The sequence below is a fragment of the Nerophis lumbriciformis genome, linkage group LG25 (assembly GCF_033978685.3).
Source record: "Nerophis lumbriciformis linkage group LG25, RoL_Nlum_v2.1, whole genome shotgun sequence".
NCBI classification, from domain to species: Eukaryota; Metazoa; Chordata; class Actinopteri; order Syngnathiformes; family Syngnathidae; genus Nerophis; species Nerophis lumbriciformis.
In genome coordinates, this window is record NC_084572.2 from 29,688,206 (window position 1) to 29,712,486 (window position 24,281).

General features: G+C 38.5%; 1 protein-coding gene across 1 annotated transcript in view; it reads left to right on the forward strand.

Moving 5' to 3' along the window:
- Positions 1-7: 7 nt before the first annotated feature.
- The window catches only part of LOC133621793 (RNA exonuclease 5-like), a 28,782-nt gene continuing 4,508 nt past the window's right edge, over positions 8-24,281 (forward strand). The window contains exons 1-16 of the mRNA XM_061984155.1: positions 8-118; positions 1,527-1,778; positions 2,057-2,177; positions 2,251-2,371; positions 3,896-4,003; positions 4,080-4,168; positions 4,243-4,358; positions 5,744-5,882; positions 5,956-6,050; positions 6,122-6,224; positions 16,101-16,189; positions 18,044-18,152; positions 20,651-20,758; positions 20,834-20,971; positions 21,089-21,181; positions 23,049-23,370. Coding sequence (XP_061840139.1) covers positions 1,546-1,778; positions 2,057-2,177; positions 2,251-2,371; positions 3,896-4,003; positions 4,080-4,168; positions 4,243-4,358; positions 5,744-5,882; positions 5,956-6,050; positions 6,122-6,224; positions 16,101-16,189; positions 18,044-18,152; positions 20,651-20,758; positions 20,834-20,971; positions 21,089-21,181; positions 23,049-23,370 — 1,984 coding nt within the window. The 5' untranslated portion in view covers positions 8-118; positions 1,527-1,545. The remainder of the gene's footprint in view (positions 119-1,526; positions 1,779-2,056; positions 2,178-2,250; positions 2,372-3,895; positions 4,004-4,079; positions 4,169-4,242; positions 4,359-5,743; positions 5,883-5,955; positions 6,051-6,121; positions 6,225-16,100; positions 16,190-18,043; positions 18,153-20,650; positions 20,759-20,833; positions 20,972-21,088; positions 21,182-23,048; positions 23,371-24,281) is intronic.

The window sequence follows — 24,281 nt, forward strand, 5'->3', positions numbered from 1 at the left end:
CGGTTTACGGCAACAGGAAGTACCCTACCGACACATGCAGGGTTACACACGCATGGCTAAAATATGTTGTCAACGATGTAATGATGTGTGTTTGGAGTCGCTAAAAGGTCATATCATGGTAATTGAACTTTTTGTACCATACTCCTGCGTATATTTTATTCTAAATAATGGTCATGTTTTAGTACGGGTAATATTTCCATGATCAGTTATCAATCCAAGACTTCTGAATGAAAAGCACTATTAGTTGCAAAATATTATATTATGAGACGTATAAGTGTATCATGTAACGCGTTGTGGCTTGTGCAGCCCTTTGAGACAAAAGGGACAAGCGGTAGAAAATGGATGAATGGGTTTATGGTTTAAATTGTTTTAGCTGTTTGGCCTTCGAGCCCTCAAAATACACTAATTTGATGAATGAAGCATGTTTTTTTTTGGTTTTGAATTTTTAGTTTTTATGTACTTTCATGTTTTTTCATTATTTGAAAATTAATTTATGTGTGTATATATATATATATATATGAAAATTAATTTATGTGTGTGTGTATATATATATATATATATATATATACACACACATAAATACATTTTCATATATATATATATATATATATATATATATATATATATATATATATATACACACATAAATTAATTTTCAAATAATAAAAAAACATGAAAGTACATAAAAACAAAAAATTCAAAATTAAAAAAAAAAACATGTTTTTTATTATTATTATTTTTTAAATATATATATATATATATCCGTCCATCTATCCATTTTCTACCGCTTATTCCCTTTGGGGTCGCGGGGGCGCTGGAGCCTATCTCAGCTACAATCAGGCAGAAGGCGGGGTACACCCTGGACAAGTCGCCATCTCATCGCAGGGCCAACACAGATAGACAGACAACATTCACACTCACGTTCACACACTAGGGCCAATTTAGTGTTGCCAATCAACCTATCCCCAGGTGCATGTCTTTGGAGGTGGGAGGAATATATATATATTTTTAAATATATATATATATATATGTATATATATATATGTGTGTATACTGTATATGTATATATATATATCTATATATATATATATAGATAGATATATATACATATACAGTATACACATATATATATATATATATTTAAAAATATATATATATTCCCAAGAAAAACAGCATGTTTTTTGTATATATATATATACAAAAAACATGCACCTGGGGATAGGTTGATTGGCAACACTAAATTGGCCCTAGTGTGTGAATGTTGTCTGTCTATCTGTGTTGGACCTGCGATGAGGTGGCGACTTGTCCAGGGTGTACACCGCCTTCCGCCCGAACGCAGCTGAGATAGGCTCCAGCACCCCCCGCGACCCCAAAAGGGACAAGCGGTAGAAAATGGATGGATGGATGTATACATACACACACATATATATATATACGGTATATATATATATTGGTAGCTGAAAAGTTATGCATGCTATTGCATTAAATTAAATTATTTGCAAATAAATATTGTGTTTACTATCCAGCACAAGGGCCTGCTCTAACATGGAGTCCTCAACATCAGCGCCATTAAAGGGACAGAAAAGGAAAAGCAACACACGCCATGGGTCGGCTAAGAGGCTAAACGGAAGGCGAGATGAAGTTGGTGAAAATGGGGAACGTGGGCCGCCGATGTCCGTGCTGCCCGACCACCTCCAGCGTCCTATCTCGGGGGAGGAGCTGACGGAGCTACTGCATTACGCTGCTCTGCGGGGAACAAACAGCATAAAACAGCCCAGGTTATCATCGCCTGCTTCATCTGCAAGAAATAAGCTAGTTGTCATTGTCGTCATAAAACGTTTTAACAGTCAGACAAGTGTAAAAATAAGTTAGGCACTATTAATCGTTTGTGGAAAAAATCTATATATTTTACTGGTTTTTAAAGGTGAAAAATACCAAAATGGTCCCCGGGTAATTTGATTTGTTAGTCCCTCAGTGGAAAAAGTTTGGGCACCCCTGTTGTAAAACCTGCAAAAGCCAATGAGCTAATTAATTCACCTATTTGTCTCCCTTTTAGTTGGTGTCGTCTGTCCGGGAATGTTGAAGGCATCAATGTGGTGGTGGTGGAGGGCGTGACCCAAAGTGACTTTTACAAACACTACGTCACTCTGAGGCGCCTGAGGACCAACTACACCACTGTAAGTACAGCTTACAGTGCAAATGGACATAATGTAGCGCCTTGTTTACAATGTTTCCGGCTGACTGCTTCAGAGAGTCACCTTCACGCCGTCCAACAGCAACCTGCTTTCTGGGATATTCAGCAGTGACGTCGCTACTTTGGATGGATCCTGTGTGGGCAGAGCAGAGAAAGAGAGCAGCAAGTTTCTCGAAGGTGAGACTTAATACAAACCCCGTTTCCATATGAGTTGGGGAATTGTGTTAGATGTAAATATAAACGGAATACAATGATTTGCAAATCCTTTTCAATCCATATTCAATTGAATGCACTACAAAGACAAGATATTTGATGTTCAAACTAATAAACTTTATTTATTTATTTTTTGCAAATAATAATGAACTTTTCATGGCTGCAACACGTGCCAAAGTAGTTGGGAAAGCGCATGTTCACCACTGTGTTACATGGCCTTTCCTTTTAACAACACTCAGTACACATTTGGGAACTGAGGAGACACATTTTTAAACTGGAATTATTTCCCATTCTTGCTTAATATACAGCTTAAGTTGTTCAACAGTCCGGGGGTCTCCGTTGTGCTATTTTAGGCTTCATAATGCGCCACACATTTTCAATGGGAGACAGGTCTGGACTACAGGCAGGCCAGTCTAGTACCCGCACTCTTTTACTATGAAGCCACTTTGATGTAACAAGTGGTTTGGCATTGTCTTGCTGAAATAAGCAGGGGCGTCCATGGTAACGTTGCTTGGATGGCAACATATGTTGCTCCAAAAGCTGTATGTACCTTTCAGCATTAATGACGCCTTCACAGATGTGTAAGTTACCCATGTCTTGGGCACTAATACACCCCCATATCATCACAGATGCTGGCTTTTTTGTGCATGTTATCAGATCAAAGTCACTGATCAGGGTCATTTGGGTACTTTCTTTTGTCATTTTGATATAAAAAGAGTAAACACAGTTGTTTGCCAATAAATAGCTTCACACAACCATTAAGCATGAGTGGAAGAAAGGTTTTTGTGTTTTCATTCATATTCTCTGAAGAATGGCCAAGAAATCATAAATTCTCCCAGGGTATGTAAACTTATGAGCACAACTGTATGTACACACAGCTAGCCTAAATAGCATGTTAGCATGGATTATTAGCACTCCACGAAAGTCAATAACGTCAACAAAGCTCACCTTTGGGCATTCGCACACAGCATAAAACGTTTGGTGGACAAAATGAGACAAAGAAGGAGTGGCATAAAACACGTCTTTCTGTGGCAGCGTACACGGACACGTAAACCAACTACGGTGAGTTCAAGAACCGCCAAAATTAGTGGGAAAAAGCGGTCCGCATTACTGAAGACGCCGCACCGATCCGCCTGTCGATCTCACGATCGTGAACAAGACTTTGAGGTACTTGAACTCCTCCACATAGGGCAAGAGATGGCTTTCCACCCTTCATAACTAAAAATTACAGAAAGAAACACAACCAAAGGTTTCCTTTTTGTCTGCTGTCTGCTGTGTTGTCCACAAGTTGCAGACATTTTTGCTTGAAAAGTGTTCCAACACATTTACCCCCGCACATTAAGAGCATTTGTGAAATGATGAGAGCGATTAATAGCGCTCATTATTGTTGGTAAATGAGAAGATGAGAGATGATCATTACACTTCAACATCACTAACATTGCTGGCGAACCCTTAAACATCTCATTCTATTTATTGTTTGTGTGTTAGTGATGATGGCTCACCCGGTTGTGACCAAGTTTGGGACGTTGAGGCTCGGTCTGACGGCCTACCTGCTCCCACTGCAGGAGATGATCAAGCGACGTTACCCGGTCAAAGGTCAAAGCCTCTTCTCCTCTTCCTCCTCGTCATCACCGTCAACCTCTCACTTCCCGTTCTTCGCCTCTCGCCGCAGGCATGCCGGGCTTCGAGGAGTTCACCTGCACCGACAGCGATGACCATGTCACAGACGCCAGTCCCCTGTTTGGACTGGACTGCGAAATGGTGAGATGGCAAAGACCACTTCCTGTGTTTAACCCCCCCGCTTCCTGGTGTTTCCTCACTGTTGGTGTCGGCAGTGTTGCACAGTGCGAGGCAACGAGCTGACCAGAGTCTCCCTGGTGGACTCGGAGGGGAAGTGCGTGCTGGACCAGCTGGTGAAACCTGACAACAAAATACTCGACTACGTCACGCGGTAAGCACACATCATCCATTAAACGAAAACTACCGGGTGCCTAAAATGGGCTAAAAAAAAAAGTTGAATAACTCTGTTAAAATAAATGGAAACACAATGAAAACAAGAATAAGTCAAATAAATGCTATGGCAGTCTAAAACAATTTTAATGAAATGGGATATTAATAAAGCAGAGTGTTTACCTGTTTACCAGTTTACATCTAAATGTCCTCCAATTAACACATAGGGTTGGTCTTTTCACCTATTTTAGTCATTTAAATAAATAAATGATAAATGGGTTATACTTGTATAGCGCTTTTCTACCTTCAAGGTACTCAAAGCGCTTTGACAGTATTTCCACATTCACCCATTCATTCACACACTGATGGCGGGAGCTGCCATGCAAGGCGCTAACCAGCAGCCATCAGGAGCAAGGGGTGAAGTGTCTTGCCCAAGGACACAACGGACGTGACTAGGATGGTAGAAGGTGGGGATTGAACCCCAGTAACCAGCAACCCTCCGATTGCTGGCACGGCCACTCTACCAACTTCGCCACGCCGTCCCTATTTACAAAGGGTAAATGTGCTAGGCTATAGGCTACTAGGAGCTAGCAGCTACACAACAGCTAAGCACACAATAGCACACAAGCTAGAAATTTGTAAGTGTCCTTACTTGAACAAAACAGACATTTGTCAATATAAACAATTATCAAATATTTATAGTTACATTTTAGGGGGGTGAATCTTTGGGCACTTAACAATTACATACAATATAATAGAATAGAATATAATGGACTTTATTGTCATTATATTTGCATTTAACGAGATTAAGGACTCCAACTTAAGGTGCGGTAGTGGGAACTAACAATTGAAATAAACAGACTACTATCCAATAAAAATAATAAGCAATCCTGTACAATATACAAAACACTGTAGAAATACAAAATACTGTACAATATACAGAACAAGACAAGAGTACCGGAGTAATGAATAACAATCAGTGTCGGATGTATTGCACTCGAAGGGTAATATTGCACAGTAGGGTATTAGGGTAGGCTATTGTATAGGGGTGAATTATTATTATAAGTTAGAGTTCAAGATGGTGACAGCTCTTTTATTCCACTTTTTATGCTTTAAGGTTTATTGGCGCTCTGTACTTCTCCCTACGTCCGTGTACACAGCGGCGTTTTAAAAAGTCATACATTTTACTTTTTGAAACCGATACCGATAATTTCCGATATTACATTTTGAAAGCATTTATCGGACGATAATATCGGCAGTCTGATGTTATCGGACATCCCTAACGAGAACCAATTAAAAAGTGCCCTGGAATGTAATGTAAAATATTGATTCAGAAATGGGATTAAAAACCCAATCTCAACGACTACGGTAATATTTTGCGTGCAGGTTTTCCGGCATCACGGCGGCCATGTTGCGGCCGGTCCGAACCACGCTTCGCAATGTCCAAGCTGAGCTGAGGAGGTTGTTGCCCAGAGACGCGGTCCTGGTGGGGCACTCCGTCAATAATGACCTGAAGGCCCTCAAAGTTGGTCGAGTACTTTCTCATGTCGTTGCCGTGGCAACACTCTGAGCTCCCACTTTGATCGTCCCCGTTGCAGCTGATCCACCCTCACGTGATTGACACCTCGCTGCTGTACAGGAGAGAGTTCGGACAGATGTTCAAACTGAAGGTTCTGGCCGGGACCGTGCTCCAGTAGGTCGCTTGTTAATATTTGTTATGTCATTTATTTCCTGCTTCCGTCATCATTCCTACTCCTGCATTAGGAGGCAGATCCAAACGGGTGAGAAGAATGGTCACGACCCTACTGAGGACGCTTTGGCGGCATTACAGCTGGCTCAGTACTTCATAAGAAGTGGACCTCTGCAGGTAACAACACTTTCTATTCAAATGTAAAAAACAAAAAAACTGTACAATTTAATGCAGGGGTGTCCAAAGTGTGCAATTAATTTTTTAACGGCCCGTGACACAATCTAAAATGAATAAAACTAATAAAAACAAAACTTCCATGCAGGCTGTTTTTTTTTAACTGTTATTGCTCAAAAAATAATAATTAATCAAAAACAATGTTATTATGAATTATTGGGCTATTCAAGGCTCCAATTACTTTACATCAAATATTCCACTTTGAAATAATGTTGGTGGGAAATATGGCATATTTTATGTTTGCCATATAAAAAATGTAGTTTTCTATGACAAAAAGGGCATAAAACAAACAAGGAATAAAAAATTATAAAAAAAATAAATCCTTAAAATCAACGGATGGATTTGAAGTTGATCTCAAGACTTACGTGTTGAAAGTTAAAAACAAAAAAAGCTTTAAACACTTTGATTAGTGTGGCCCATTTGGATGCTGAAGATTTTTTTTAATTGTCATTGTTCCAAAAAAATAAATTAAAACATAAAAAGTGGAATAAAAGAGCAAACAGATTAAATGTAACGAGAACATTTTTTAATGTTGACACTAATAAAACAAAACTTCCATGCAGGCTGTTTTTTTAAAGAATTACATCACATACAATTTTCCACTTTACATTTTTTGGGGGTAAAATTGTGCTATTTTGTGATACAAATAGGATCTTCTTTGACAAAAAGGGCGTAAAACATAAACATTTTATTTTACTTTATAGTGATGGATAGACCTGAAGTTGATCCAGAGATTTAAGGGGTGAAATAAAAAAAATAAAAAAGGCCTATTAGTATTATTTAGAGGATTTATTTAGATCGCCAAAAATTTTAGTAGGATTTTTAAAAAACTGTCTAAACTCAAAAAATAATAATGAATTCAATCAATGTTGTTATGACTTCAGGCTCCAATTACTTCACATCAAGTATTCCACTTTGACATTTTTGGGGGTAAGGGGATTATTGCATATTTTGTGATTTTGCCATAAAAAAAGGGTATTTTTAAATTTATATTGACAGATAGATCTTCAAGTTGATCTAGAGCAGTGGGTCCCCAACCACCGGGCAATAGCCCGGTACCGGTCCGTGGACCGATTGGTACCGGGCCGCACAATAAATAAAAAATAAAAAAATAAAAATATTTTTTTATTTTTATTTTATTAAATCAACATAAAAGCACAATATATACATTATATATCAATATAGATCAATACAGTATGCAGGGATACAGTCCGTAAGCACACATGATTGTATTTCTTTCTGACAAAAAAAAATAAAAAAAAAATACCATAACCTCCCCCCCGGTCCGTGAGACAAATTTTCAAGCGTTGACCGGTACGCAGCTACAAAAAGGTTGGGGACCACTGATCTAGAGTACTAATTCTCAAACTGCAGTACTCGGGCTCCATCTAGTGGTACACCGAAGAATCACTCACTTGATTCAAGTACAGTGGTTTAAACACAGTGTTACTGTTCAAACTATGTGTAATGTTACTGTGGCCAACAAAAATGTAATATACTTGTTAAATAAAACCTCTCCCTTGTCTTTAATGACTACTCAGGCCTACTACGCTACTGTATTTACATTTTGGTCATTATGGTGGTACTTGAAGAGCCAAGTGTTTTCCAAGGTGGTACTTGGTGACAACAACTGATGTACAGATTTAACCATTGAATAATAATAATCATAATTTAAAAAAAACATATGACTTATTTTTAACATTGTTCTGACTTACACCCTTTCGAGTCCTTGGGGCCACACTTGAGCGGAGTTCTAAAGGCTAATAAATTCGATATATTGCCTTGGTTTTGAAAATCATTTTTTACCTTGAAATTTAGTTTTTACCTTGAAAATAATTGTTTACCTTGAAAATAATTGTTTACCTTGAAAATCAGTTTTTACCTTGAAAATCAGTTTTTGCCTTGAAAATCAACTTTTACCTAGAAAATAATTTTTGACCTTGAAAATAATTTTTTACCTTGAAAATCAGTTTTTGCCTTGAAAATCAACTTTTACCTAGAAAATAATTTTTTACCTTGAAAATAATTTTTTACCTTGAAAATCAGTTTTTGCCTTGAAAATCAACTTTTACCTTGAAAATAATTTTTTACCTTGAAAATAATTTTTTACCTTGAACATTTTTAACTTTTACCTTGAAAATCAGTTTTTACCTTGAAATTTAGGTTTTACCTTGAAATTTAGTTTTTACCTTGAAAATAATTTTTTACCTTGAAAATCATTTTTTACCTTGAAAATCAGTTTTTGCCTTGAAAATCAACTTTTACCTTGAAAATCAGTTTTTACCTTGAAAATCAGTTTTTACCTTGAAAATCAACTTTTACCTTGAAAATAATTTTTTACTTTGAAATTTAGTTTTTACTTTGAAAATCAGTTTTTACTTAGAAATTTAGTTTTTACCTTGAAAATAAACTTTTACCCTGAAAATCATTTTTTACCTAGAAAATCATTTTTTACCTTGAAAATCATGTTTTGCCTTGAAAATCAACTTTTACCCTGAAAATCATTTTTTACCTTGAAAATCATTTTTTACCTTGAAAATCATTTTTACCTTCAAGTTTTTGCCTTGAAAATCAACTTTTACCTTGAAAATCATTTTTTACCTTGAAAATCAACTTTTACCTTGAAAATCATTTTTTACCTTGAAAATCATTTTTTGCCTTGAAAATTTGACTTTTCCCCTTGAAAATAATTTTTTACTTTGAAATTTAGTTTTTGACTTGAAAATCAACTTTTACCTTGAAAATCATTTTTTACCTTGAAAATCAACTTTTACCATGAAATTTAGTTTTTACCTTGAAAATCATTTTTTACCTTGAAAATCAGTTTTTACCTTTAAAATCAGTTTTTGCCTTCAAATCAACTTTTACCGTGAAAATAATTTTTTACCTTGAAAATAATTTGTTACCTTGAAAATCAACTTTTACCTTGAAAATCAGTTTTTACCTTAAAATTGAGTTTTTACCTTGAAAATAATTTTTTACCTTGAAAATCAGTTTTTGCCTTGAAAATCATTTTTTACCTTGAAAATCAACTTTTACCTTGAAAATCATTTTTTACCTTGAAAATCATTTTTTGCCTTGAAAATGTAACTTTTCCCCTTGAAAATAATTTTTTACCTTGAAATTTAGTTTTTACCTTGAAAACCAGTTTTTGCCTTGAAAATCAACTTTTACATTGAAAATCATTTTTTACCTTGAAAATCAACTTTTACCATGAAATTTAGTTTTTACCTTGAAAATAATTTTTTACCTTGAAAATCAGTTTTTACCTTAAAAATCAGTTTTTGCCTTGAAATCAACTTTTATCGTGAAAATAATTTTTTACCTTGAAAATAATTTTTTACCTTGAAAATCAACTTTGACCTTGAAAATCAGTTTTTACCTTAAAATTGAGTTTTTACCTTAAAATTGAGTTTTTACCTTGAAAATAATTTTTTACCTTGAAAATCAGTTTTTGCCTTGAAAATCAGTTTTTTTTTTTAATAAATGTTTTTATTAAATTTGACAGGTATTACAATATACAATAGAACAGTAGTCACATTTTCCCCTTTTTTTCCCACCCACTTCCAAGAACAACAACCCGACACATACCCCATACACACATAGCCCCCACTCCCCCAGGTCCTACATACAGTAAGTTAAAGGTACAGTCACAAATGGAAAATAATTAGTACATCACTTTCTTCTCAACATAGGCAGATAGTAAATATACACCCAGAATAAATATAAATAAATAAAAACAAAGCAAAACAAAAAAAAACTACCAAAAAGGAAGCTGGTTTATGAAAGGTGAACTTTTCATGTGTCCTGTAGCGTCTTTAATTTAGCTATGTAGTCAACCACACAGCCCCAAACAGAATAAAACTTCCCAGGTGCCCCCCTAAGATTGAACTTTATTTTCTCCAGATCTAAATACATCATAAGGTCTTTAAGCCATAAGGAGGCTTTGGGGCAGACTGGTGACTTCCACTCCAGCAAAATTCTCCTACGTGCTAATAAGGATGCAAAGGCGATACTATCCTTACATTTTCTCCTTATTTGGGGATCTGATACCGTCCCAAAAATAGCCATTTCTGCACATGGTGTCAGATTTAAATCCAATGCCTTAGCAAGGTGTTTGAAAATAGTTGTCCAATAATCCAGCAAATGGGGACAAGACCAAAACATGTGCGTCATATTTGCAGGTGACATGTAACATCTGTTACAAGTATCCGAGATATTGGGGTATATTTTGGAGAGTTTGGAATTAGTAAAATAAATACGATGGACAACCTTAAATTGTATTAAATTAAGCCTTGAACAGGATGTACTGTTATTAATTTGGGTTAAGGCAGAATCCCAATCTCCATCATCTATAGATCTGCCAAGCTCTTCTTCCCAACTCCCTCTGATTTTATCAAGAGACGTTTTACCAAACTGGGATATTAAGATGTAGATTTTGGAGATTAGGCCTTTCTGATTTGTGGGAATATCTAAGATTGAGTCAATTAGCGAATTAGGTGGAGTATTAGGGAAAGAGAAACTATTTAATTTAACAAAATTACGAACCTGAAAGTATCGAAATAGGTGAGATTTTGGTAGGTCAAATTTTTCACACAGTTCACTGAAACTAGCGAAGACATCACCAATATATAAGTCCTTTAGCCTGCTAAGGCTTGACTGCTTCCATAGAGAAAACGCTACATCTGTGTTGGGAGGGAGGAAGAGGTGGTTATTATGAATGGGGCTGTGGTTGGATAAGCCCTGCAGGCCGAAAGTATTTCTAAATTGAGACCAGATTCTAAGGGTAGAAATGACAATTGGACTACAAGTAAATTGGGATGGTCGATAAGGTAATTTTGATGTAAGCAGATCCAGGAGAGAGGTAGAACAGGAACTAGCTTCAGACTTGCACCAGATTAATTCAGGTTCTTGGATCCAGAGAGTCACTTTGTATATGTTAGCTGCCCAATAGTAGTATTTTAGATTAGGGAGTGATAAACCACCTACGGACCTATGCCTTTGCAGGAACTCTCTCCTAATCCTGGGATTCTTGCCTTTCCATATAAAGGATGAAATTAGTTTGTTTATTATGCAAAAAAAGGAATTGGGTAAAAAGATAGGCAAACATTGAAACAGGTACAAAAATCGAGGAAGCACATTCATTTTGATGCAGTTTACCCTGCCAGCTATAGTTATGTGTAAATCATTCCACCTTTCCAAATCTAATTTAAGTTTGTCGATTAGAGGTGGAAAATTGTCCTTGTAGAGAGCTGGTAACTTACGACAAATATGTACACCTAAGTATTTGAAGCTGTTCCTGGACATCTTAAATGGGAAATATCCATCAGGGATCTCAAGGGCCAAATTATTCACAGGGAAGCATTCACTCTTAGCGAAATTGAGTTTATAGCCAGAGAATGATCCAAAATTGTTTAGCAATTCAATAATCTTTGGAATGGTAGAGATTGGATCAGATATAAACAATAGTAAATCATCAGCGTATAGAGAATGTGTGTGTTCTAGACCGCATCTATGGATTCCTTTACTGATGCCAGCCGTTTTAAGGGCAATGGACAAGGGTTCGATTGCAGTAACGAATAACAATGGGCTTAGAGGGCACCCCTGGCGTGTACCTCTGCCAAGTGTGAAAAATTGGGATAACATCCCATTTGTGCTTACAGCAGCCCTAGGAGAAGAGTATAGAAGTGCTATCCAAGATATATATTTGGACCCAATGTTGAACCTCTTTAAGACCTCCAATAAATATCCCCACTCCACCCTGTCGAAAGCTTTCTCCGCATCTAAAGAGACCACCACTTCTGGCGTCTCCTCGGATGCTGGAGAAAAAATAATGTTAAGAAGGCAACGAATGTTGGAAAAAGAGTGCCGGTTTTTCATAAACCCAGTTTGGTCAGGTGATATGATGTTTGGTAAAATTGATTCAAGGCGAAGGGCCAGTGCTTTAGCTAAAATCTTATAGTCAGCGTTTAAGAGAGAGATGGGACGATAAGAACTACAATCGGAATCTACTTTGCCCGGTTTTAGTAATAAAGTTATTGACGCTTCGGTGAGAGTTCGAGGCAGGGTACCCCGGTCCAGAGAGTCATTGTACATATTTAAAAGGAGAGGAGTCAGTTTATCTGAAAATTTTTTATAGAACTCTATAGGATAGCCATCTGGGCCAGGGGCCTTGCCGCTCTGCATTAGTTTAATTGAATCTACAATTTCCCGGATTACTAAAGGTTGATCCAAAGCGCTCTCTTGAGTAGTAGTTATGGATGGGAATTTCAAGTTATCCAGGAAACTCATCATGATTGTTTTATCAGCAGCACATTGTGAAGTATATAGTTCAGAGTAGAATGATTTGAAGGTGTCATTAATGACTGAAGGAAATACTGTAAGATCATCTGTGGGGGTTCTAATTTGTCGAATTTGCCGAGATGCTGACTGACTTTTAATTTGGCGTGATAGATGGCGCCCTGCCTTCTCACCGTGCTCGTACAGGAAGCCACGCGATCGTAAGAGTAATTTTTCAGTTTCTTGTGTTGACAATAAATTATAGTTCATTTGCAGATTTTGTCTATCTTTAACCAGTTCAGGGTGTGGAGATACTGATAGCTGTCTGTCCAATTCTGTTATACTTTCCATGAGCTGTTCCTGTTTTTGTCTTCTCGATTTGTTTTGTCTTGCTGAATAAGAAATAATCTCTCCCCGGACTACCACCTTTAATGTCTCCCAGAGTAAAGACGGGGATATGGGAGTAGAGTTGTTGGTGACAAGAAAATCATCTATCACTTTGGAAATTGTTTTGCAGAATCCGTCATCATTGAGTAGTATGCAATTAAACCTCCATGGAGTCTGCGTTTTTTTTAAGAGTGTAAACGAAAGATCAAGTAACAATGGAGCATGGTCAGATATCACTATTGTTGAATATTCTACATTGTCGACAGCCGGAAGGAGATTATCATCTATGAAAAAATAGTCAATCCTTGAAAAAGTTTTATGAACCTGGGAGTAAAAAGAGAATTGTTTTTTATCTGGGTAAAGAAAACGCCACGGGTCCACACCTCCTATTTGACCCATGAGTTTTGAAATTGTTTTGGCCATTTTTAATGGGGGGCCCTGCCTTGGACTAGATTTGTCTAGCAACGGGTCTATTGCACAGTTCAGGTCCCCCCCCAATATTAAACGATGGGAACTGAGGTCTGGCAAAAATGAAAACACTTTCCTAATAAATGCTTCATCATCCCAATTGGGTGCATAAAGGTTGGCCAGGACAACAGACATATTATTAAGAGAACCTGAGACTATTACAAAACGACCTTGATGGTCAGTTATGACATTTGTTGGGCTAAATTGGGTTCTTTTGTGTATTAAAATAGCTGTACCCCTTGCTTTACTGCTAAAATTTGAGTGAAAAGATTGTCCAACCCATGCGGCCTTTAATCTATGGTGATCCTTAGTGGTCAGATGAGTCTCTTGTAGGAAAGCAATTTCAGTTTTAAGGTGTTTTAAATGGGAAAATACTCTACCTCTTTTGACTGGGCCGTTGATCCCTTTAACGTTCCAAGAAACAAATCTCAAGCAAGATAACCCTTTTTTGTTTGTATTAGCCATAGTCACATTTGTAAAAAATATGGTGAGATGACACAATGCCTTGTAGAAGGAAGTGGTATTAACATACAGACAGGACTGAAAGAAAAAACAAATTTGTAGGACCTAACACACAAAAACCCCAAAACAAAACCCATAGAAACGAGGAACAAATAAACCCTCCTAAACCACCCTAAGCTTGTCCTAAGAACTAGAACTAGCAGCGGGACTCCATAAACTCTATTACTTCCGTACGACATTAATCCGTGAACTAATATCACCGAGCGGATAGGGCTCCTTTATCTGCAAATGTGTCTATAATGTACAGTGGGTGCCACTTAAATAGAAATAAGCACCATATTGGCAACAGAATTATATATAGAAAATAATAATGGGGAAAAAATAAATAAATAAATAAATAAATGATGATAATAATAATAATAATAATAATAATAACACAAGTAACCCCTGGTAAGTGTCAGTTTCAAACTGGAAAAATTAGAGAAAATAGAGAAATAAAAATATCAATTTACAATATTTAAGTAAGTCATAACTTTTAAGAAATAGGGAAAGAAGGAAAAACAAAAAAAAACAAAAAAGGGGGGGGGAAAAAAAAAGAAAAGAAAAAAAAAAAAAGGGAAAGAGGAGAAAAAAAAAAAAGAAAGAAAAAAGGTTGCAGTGCAGAAATTGACCGACAGTTATAACCATACCTCAAATAAGTTGCACAACAGGATGATTAGTTGCCTGCAAGCCTGGATAAACAATGTCCATTGTTTTTCTGACGCACCCGTTAATGTCCTCTTCAACGTATTTTTGGCCTGAAACGTCTTCCATACAAAGTCATCTTCCACTAACCTGTGGGAGCGAGGCGTTCGTCGTAGAAGTCCTGGGCTTTTTGTGGAGAATCAAAGTACAAGTTTTCATTTCTGAAGGAGACCTGGAGACGGGCAGGGTGCAGCAAGCGGAATTTAATTCCTCTCAGGTAGAGCGCATTTTTGATGGGGTTGAAAGCAGCTCGTTTCTTGGCCAAAGCAGGGCTGATGTCCGGGTAAACTCTCAGCTCGGTGCCGCGGTAATCCAATTTATGTTGTCTGGCCCATCTGAGTACTTTTTCTTTCTCTTGGAAACGGAGGAATTTAACGATGAAAGTCCGCGGTTTTCCGGCGCCAGCATCTAGTGGTCTGGGACCGAGGGAGCGGTGAGCTCTCTCTATCTCCGGTGGGCTGGTGAAAACATCAGGACCCGTTATCGCCTTTAGTAAGTCCGACGCAAATTTGGTCGGATCTTGTTCTTTCTCGCTTCCCTCTGGGATGTTGATAATCCTCAAATTAGAGCGGCGGGACCGATTCTCGAGGTCGTCCACTCGTTCCAGGAGCACCGTAGTTTGGGACTGTAAAGACTTCACAGCAGCTTCCATCTCGGTGAGTTTTTCAAAGTTTTCACCCACTGTGACTTCGGTTTTAGTCAGACGACTGTTAAATGACGTCACCTGTTGTCCTAATAAATCGACTGACAGCTTCAGGGACTCAGTCGACTGTTGAATCAGAAAAGCCATGTCCGCCTTGAAGCTATCTCGCTGTTTATTGAGGAGACCCTCAATGTCGTTCTTGGTGACTGGGTCAGATTGACCCTCGAGTTCGGCTCTCTTATCTTCAGACCCTGAAGCTGCTGCTGCGGCCGCCATGTTAGCTAACTTAGCTGAGACGCTCGCTGCTCGAGTTGTTGTTGTTGTCGGTTTTGTCTTCGAGTTGCTCATTATGTCTCAATAACCACACTATTTCGCACAAAAATAAGGGATGCGTCAGCCAGAAAAAAACACCGTAAAGTAGTTAGACTTTAAAGAGTAAATGAAAAGTTTGACCGGAGCCCTCCTCTCGCACGTCTGCCCTCTACCTCATCAAACCGGAAGCCGAAAATCAGTTTTTGCCTTGAAAATCTACTTTTACCTTGAAAATCATTTTTTACCTTGAAATTTTGTTTTTACCTTGAAAATCATTTTTTACCTGGCACGTTTAATTTTTTTAGTGTGGAAAAAGTTTGGAAACCCCTGGTCTAAAGAGATGCAATACAACACGTGTAATTCTGACTGTATCACAGTTTCTGATATTTTGAGCCTCTCACGGACGTGTGGGCCACATAAGCAGGACCGACTTGAGCGGGTTCTACTGTGCACTTCCTGCATTGAAGCTCAGAGAGTGTGCAGGTGTACTAAAGAAGTGACGTGCACGTTGTCTTGTGTGTCAGGTTGTTGAGAATCACATGGAGGAACTTTGGGGTTTGACACTACAAGAAGAGTCCACGCAGACTGAACCAGAGCCGAGGGCGAGTAGCAGGTATGTACATTGTTTAGTTAACGTTACCGAGATCGATCAATGGCCGATTTTTGTGAAAAGGTACGTTAGACAAGTGGCTAGCAGGTCATTATGTGTCTCTAGGTCAGTGTTTTTCAACCTTTTTTGAGCCAAGGCGCATTTTTTTCTTTGAAAAAATCCGGCGGCACACAACCACCAGAAATCATAAAAGAATGAATATCAGTAGACAATAAAAAGTCTTTGTCGCAATTGTTGGATATGAATTTAAACTAGAGATGTCAGATAATATCGGACTGCCGATATTATCGGCCGAATAAATGCTTTAAAATGTAATATCGGAAATTATTGGTATCGGTTTCAAAAACTAAAATTCATGACTTTTTAAAACGCCGCTGTACGGAGTGGTACACGGACGTAGGGAGAAGTACAGAGCGCCAATAAACCTTAAAGGCACTGCACACAAGTGAATGCAAGGCAAACTTGGTCAACAGCCATACAGGTCACACTGAGGGTGGCCGTATAAACAACTTTAACACTGTTACAAATATGCGCCACACTGTGAACCCACACCAAACAAGAATGACAAACACATTTCGGGAGAACATCCGCACCGTAACACAACATAAACACAACAGAACAAATACCCAGAACCCCTTGCAGCACTAACTCTTCCGGGACGCCACAATACACCCCCCCCCGCTACCGCCCCCTCCCCCATCCACCTCAACCCCGCCCACCTCAACCTCCTCATGCTCTCTGAGCATGTCCCAAATTCCAAGCTGCTGTTCTGAGGCATGTTGGGAAAAAAAATGCACTTTGTGACTTCAATAATAAATATGGCAGTGCCATGTTGGCATTTTTTTCCATAACTTGAGTTGATTTATTATGGAAAACCTTGTTACATTGTTTAATGCATCCAGTGGGGCATCACAACAAAATTAGGCATAATAATGTGTTAATTCCACGACTGTATATATCGGTATCGGTTGATATCGGAATCAGTAATTAAGAGTTGGACAATATCGGATATCGGCAAAAAAGCCATTATCGGACATCTCTAATCATAATCATCTTATTTTGAATGTTACATTAAAAAATACTTTTTTTTAAAAACAATTAATATTTATTAACACACACAAAAGTAGAGAACATAGCCATACCATACCATGTGTCTCCAAACACAGTTTGGAATTGCTCCGCTGAGCTTATAAGAATTCCCTTCATTACGGTAAATAAACTGCATCTCTTCATATATTTAGTATCATCAAGTAGCATTATCACTGGAGGACGAGGCTATCTTACACACCAAATAACAGCTGATAGCTGAGCTAGCTTTTAACGCCAATAAATAAGTGCTAAGTAACTAAGTGTACTATCGATAATTGTTAAGTTAAAGTACCAATGATTGTCACACACACACTAGGTGTTGCAAAATTATTCTCTACATTTGACCCATAACCCTTGATCACCCCCTGGGAGGTGAGGGGAGCAGTGAGCAGCAGCGGTGGCCGTGCCCGGGAATCATTTTTGGTGATTTAACCCCAATTCCAACCCTTGATGCTGAGTGCCAAGCAGGGAGGTAATGGGTCCCATTTTTATAGTCTTTGGTATGACTCGGCCGGGGTTTGAACTCACGACCTACCGATCTCAGGGCGGATACTCTAACCACTAGGCCACTGAGTGGTTAGGTCAATATTTTTCGTTACTGTCAATGTTTAAAAACTCTGAAAATAATTCCCTGTGTTTTTGAGGGCAAGAACCAAAGGGTTTAATTAAGCAACAGATAATAGTTTTTGCTTTTGTTTAGTTATCGTCTACTCTTAACTTTGTTTTCATCACTTTTTTATTTTATTTCATTATTTTCATTTCGCACAGGTTTCCTGACGTGTTACAGCGACTCGGCAGGTCTGTTTCCTACCTCGGGAAGCGCTCTGACATCACCTTACACCCGGCCAATCAGCAGTGGCTGCCCTCTGACAAAGAAGTGAGTATCTAGCTCCGCCTCCTTGGGCGCACTACCACTTCACCGGGCTACCAAGAATGGGATGATACAGATAACACAATGTTTTATGGTGGAAATACAAAATAAATTATAAAAACTAGACTAGGGGTGTCCAAACACACTGAAAAATTAAAGCATGGGGCGGTGGGGCATTTTGATAGTTTTTTCATAATCAAACCCTATATAATTTTTTTTTTACCTATAGAAATCCCGGGGACCCAAAAGGGTCTCAATAATATATATATATATTTATTAAAAGTCCTAAATTATATATATTTTTTCAATCTCTAGATCAATTGTGAGTGTGAATGTTGTCCGTCTATCTGTGTTGGCCCTGTGGCGAGGTGGCGACTTGTCCAGGGTGTACCCCACCTTCCGCCCGAATGCAGCTGAGATAGGCTCCAGCACCCCCCGCGACCCCGAAAGGGACAAGCGGTAGAAAATGGATAGATCAACTTCAGATTTGTCGATATAAAGTTTAATATTTTTTTTGTTTGTTTTGTATGCCTTTTTTGTTAAAGAAAACCTTGTTTTTTTTTTATATTAAAAAAAACAAAATATGCAACATTTGCACCAAAAAACTTTTCAAAGTACAATATTTGACGTGAAAAATAATTGGAGCTTTAAATAGGTCAATAATTCGTTGACTTTGATGCATTAATATTTTTTGATCAATGATTCTCAGGGAGAGAAAAGGGCCCCACTGTTAAAATTAGATCATAGATTATTCTTCATTTTTCTTTTTTTTTTAAACTTTCAATGCTTGAATCTCTAGATGAACTTCAGATCTATCTGCCGATTATACTTTTAAAAAAAGAAGAAGTTTTTTTAGTTAGTTTTATGCCCTTTTTGTCATAGAAAACTTATTTTTTTTAGGGCAAACACACAAAATCTGCAATATTTTCCCAAAAAATATTTGAAAATGGAATATTCACTGTGATTTAATTGGAGCTTCAACAGGTCAATAATTCATAACAACAGTGATTTCAATTCAGTATTATTTCTTTGAATAATAACAGTTTTAAAGAAAAAAAACAGCATGCAAAACAGCTTTGTATTAATAGAGTCAATATTGCAACTTTTTCTCCTTATGTTCTTTTATTCAACTTTTTTATGTTTTTTTTTTTTTTTGTAAAAATATTTTAAGAATGTGCCACGTTATACTCTTCCATATCAGTAGGTGGCAGCAGGTAGCTAATTGCTTTGTAGATGTCGGAAACAGCGGGAGGCAGTGTGCAGGTAAAAAGGTATCTAATGCTTAAACCAAAAATAAACAAAACGTGAGTGCCCCTAAGAAAAGGCATTGAAGCTTAGGGAAGGCTATGCAGAACGAAACTAAAACTGAACTGGCTACAAAGTAAACAAAACCAGAATGCTGGACGACAGCAAAGACTTACTGTGGAGCAAAGACGGCATCCACAAAGTACATCCGAACATGACATGACAATCAACAATGTCCCCACAAAGAAGGATAAAAACAACTGAAATATTCTTGATTGCTAAAACAAAGCAGGTGTGGGGAATAGCGGTCAAGGAAGACGTGAAACTGCTACAGGAAAATACCAAATAAAGAGAAAAAGCCACCAAAATAGGAGCGCAAGACAAGAACTAAAACACTACACACAGGAAAACAGCAAAAAAATCAAAATAGGTCAGGGTGTGATGTGACAGGTGGTGACAGTACACCTACTTTGAGACAAGAGCTATAGTGATGCATGCTTGGTGATGGTTTAGTCATATCCAACAATTGCGAGAATTACTTTTTATTGTCTATATCGGCTGCGGAGTTTAATTCTTTAATGTTTTGTCAATGAAAAAAATGTGCCTTGGCTCAAAAAAGGTTGAAAAACACTGATCTAGACCAGTGGTTCTCAAATGGGGGTACGCGTACCCCTGGGGGTACTTGAAGGTATGCCAAGGGGTACGTGAGATTTTTTTTTAATATTCTAAAAATAGCAACAATTCAAAAATCCTTTATAAATATAAATAAAAACCTATCTTTTTTTCCAAATAGTTCAAGAAAGACCACTACAAATGAGCAATATTTTGCACTGTTATACAATTTAATGAATCAGAAACTGATGACATAGTGCTGTATTTTACTTCTTTATCTATTTTTTTCCAACCAAAAATGCTTTGCTCTGATTAGGGGGTACTTGAATTAATAAAAAATTTGCAGGGGGTAATTCACTGAAAAAAGGTTGAGAACCACTGATCTAGACTAACCCCTTAGAAGAGTGCAGTTCCACCCCAGTCCTGTAGGTGGTAGTAGTGCATCACCCCCAAACACAGGAGCCTGTTGGGTCACTGCCACTGTCTGCCTAATGCAAGCGGACTGTACCGGTAACTATCCAAAAGAATCAAAATGAACCAAAGAAATCTGCACTTTTATCCTGTTCTGCATAAAAAATGTAAAAAAGTCAAATAAAATGTGATATAATAATAATAATAAATACGATCGTTACTTGCTGCTTCTCCAGGTCGTGGCCACTTTCAGGAGGCAGGCCAAGGTTCCGTTCTTCTCCGTGCTTCACTTGTCTTCCTTTTCAAAGCAGTCCCAGAACCTGCATCTTAATCTGGACCACGAGGTGAAGACTTTGAGTTATGGATCAAAGTGTGTGTGTGTGTGTGTCGTGCTCACCATGTGTGTGTTGTTCTTGTAGGCGAGTGCCCACCTACGGGACATGTGCGCGGTTTTCGCTGGACCACTTCCTGGGGGTTTCTCCGAGAGAGAAGTGAGGCGACTGTTCCGCTGCTGTGGACACGTTCGGACTGTCCAAATGCTGAACGGGACACACCGGGTACGCCTGTGTCGCAACATGCCTCCTTCCAGCTTCTTCTTCTGTTGAACGACACGGAATGAGGAGGACCTCCTCGTCTTTGCCCTGCTGACTTCTTTGGGATGTTTTCCTGCGCAGGTTCACGCCTTGGTAAGGTTCCAGATGTTGGAAGGCGCCGTGCTGGCACTGCAAGCTTTAAATGGCATCCATTTGCAAGGACACACCTTGAAGGTAAAGACCACCACACGGTTCCTTGACATGTCCTCCTAAATAATTATTTTATTTCAATACAATGAAATAAAATAATATATATATATATATATATATATATATAGTACCGGCCGAAAGTTTGGATATATATATATATATATATATATATATATATATATATATATATATATATATATATATATATATATATGTCTTAATAAGGTTATCCAAAAAATAGTGCTCGATACCGTGGTAGAGCGCAATATATGTATGTGTGTGAAAAAAATCACAAGACTACTTCATCTCTACAGGCCTGTTTCATGAGGGGTTCCCTCAATCATCAGGAGATTTTAATGGAAGCATTCACATACCATGGTTTATATAAGGCACAGAGTGGGTGGGTACAGGCTGGCGTAGGGGCGTGGTGATTGGCTCATGTGTTACCTAGGAGGTGTTTCCGTCTGTGGCGGCATGCTGATACAATTTCGCTGCGCTTGTTGAGGGATGACAGGTCTGGACGGTATATAATAAACAGTTTCTCTTTCAAGCATAGGTTACATCTTTTATTACCACTATTGTAAGGTGTGCTGGATGCAAGAATTTGCCATGTTATTGAATATTCAACATTATTGTCTTTGAGGTCCCAAATGTGTTTGCTGAGTTCTGTGGTATTTCGCAGGTTTTGGTTCCTGAAAGAAGCCTTGTGATTGTTCCATCTGGTTTTAAACTCTCCCTCGGTTAATCCTACATATGTGTCGGATGTGTTAATGTCCTTGCGTGTTACCTTAGATTGGTAAACAACTGATGTTTGTAAGCACCCCCCGTTGAGAGGGCAATCAGGTTTCTTGCGGCAGTTGCAGCCTTTGTTGGTTTTGGAGTCGCTCTGCTCGGGGGCCGACAATTACAAATGAGCCGTCGGCCCCCGAGCAGAGCGACTCCAAAACCAACAAAGGCTGCAACTGCCGCAAGAAACCTGATTGCCCTCTCAACGGGGGGTGCTTACAAACATCAGTTGTTTACCAATCTAAGGTAACACGCAAGGACATTAACACATCCGACACATATGTAGGATTAACCGAGGGAGAGTTTAAAACCAGATGGAACAATCCCAAGGCTTCTTTCAGGAACCAAAACCTGCGAAATACCACAGAACTCAGCAAACACATTTGGGACCTCAAAGACAATAATGTTGAATATTCAATAACATGGCAAATTCTTGCATCCAGCACACCTTACAATAGTGGTAATAAAAGATGCAACCTATGCTTGAAAGAGAAACTGTTTATTATATACCGTCCAGACCTGTCATCCCTCAACAAGCGCAGCGAAATTGTATCAGCATGCCGCCACAGACGGAAACACCTCCTAGGTAACACATGAGCCAATCACCACGCCCCTACGCCAGCCTGTACCCACCCACTCTGTGCCTTATATAAACCATGGTATGTGAATGCTTCCATTAAAATCTCCTGATGATTGAGGGAACCCCTCATGAAACAGGCCTGTAGAGATGAAGTAGTCTTGTGATTTTTTTCACACACATACATATATATATATATATATACATATATATATATATATATATATATATATATATATATATATATATATATATATATATATATATATATATACCACAGTACAGGCCAAAAGGACACACCTTCTCCTCATTCGATGCGTTCTCCTCATTCTTTATTTTCATGACTATTTACATTGTAGATTATCACTGAAGGCATCAAAACTATGAATGAACACATGTGGAGTTACAGTATGTACTTAACATTTCATATGCAAGCTGATATAATCCGATACTTGTTTTATTTTGCTGATATTGGACCGATATCATTATCGGCTCGGGACAGCCCTAATATTCATTGCCTCTTTTTAGGTACAAAGGCCAGTAAACGAGTCGACGCTGGACTTTGACGAGACTCTGGATGCTCTGATGAGCGACGTACTCAACACACGACGACTCTACGCGGTCAAGCTCCACCCGCTCTTTGCCCACAGCGTCTCCGGGAAGCGTGACGGACACACGTTGGAGCGCTCCGATGCGAAGATAAACGGCGGCGCATCGGCGTCCCTTCCTGCCAAGACTTCTTCAGAGTTGTGTGAGGAAACGCTCACGCAGACATTCAGCCGCTTCGGTGCTGTGGAAAGAATCTTTACGACCGCTAAACCTGGAAGACGAGCAAGATACGCGTGCATACGTAAGTAGACGAAGAGAGTTCTGGTTTTGGAATAAGCGAGACGAAGCTTTTAGATGCGGGAAGGGCAACTGTTGAGGTATCGTATTTTTTTCCCCTCAAAACTCGACAGTGCGCCTTATAAACCGATGCGCCTAATGTAAGGAATAATTCTGGTTTTGCTTACCGACCTCGAAGCAATTTTATTTGGTGCATGGTGTAATGATAAGTGTGACCAGTAGATGGCAGTCAAACATAAGAGATATGTGTAGACTGCGATATGATGGCAGTCACACTTAAGAGATACGTGTAGACTGCAAGATGATGGCAGTCACACATAAGAGATACGTTTAGACCGCAATATGATGGCAGTCACACTTAAGAGATACGTGTAGACTGCAAAATGATGGCAGTCACGCATAAGAGATACGTGTAGACTGCAATATGATGGCAGTCACACTTAAGAGATACGTGTAGACTGCAAGATGATGGCAGTCACATATAAGAGATACGTTTAGACTGCAATATGATGGCAGTCACACATAAGAGATACGTGTAGACTGAAAGATGGTGGCAGTCACGCATAAGAGATACGTGTAGACTGCAATATGATGGCAGTCACACATAAGAGATACGTGTAGACTGCAAGATGATGGCAGTCACACAAAAGAGATACGTGTAGACTGCAAGATGATGCCAGTCACGCATAAGAGATACGTGTAGACTGCAAGATGATGGCAGTCATGTATAAGAGATACGTGTAGACTGCAATATGATGGCAGTCACACGTAAGAGATACGTGTAGGGCGCAATATGATGGCAGTCACACATAAGAGATACGTGTAGACCGCAATATGATGGAAGTCACACTTAAGAGATATGTGTAGACTGCAAGATGATGGCAGTCACACATGAGAGATACGTGTAGACTGCAA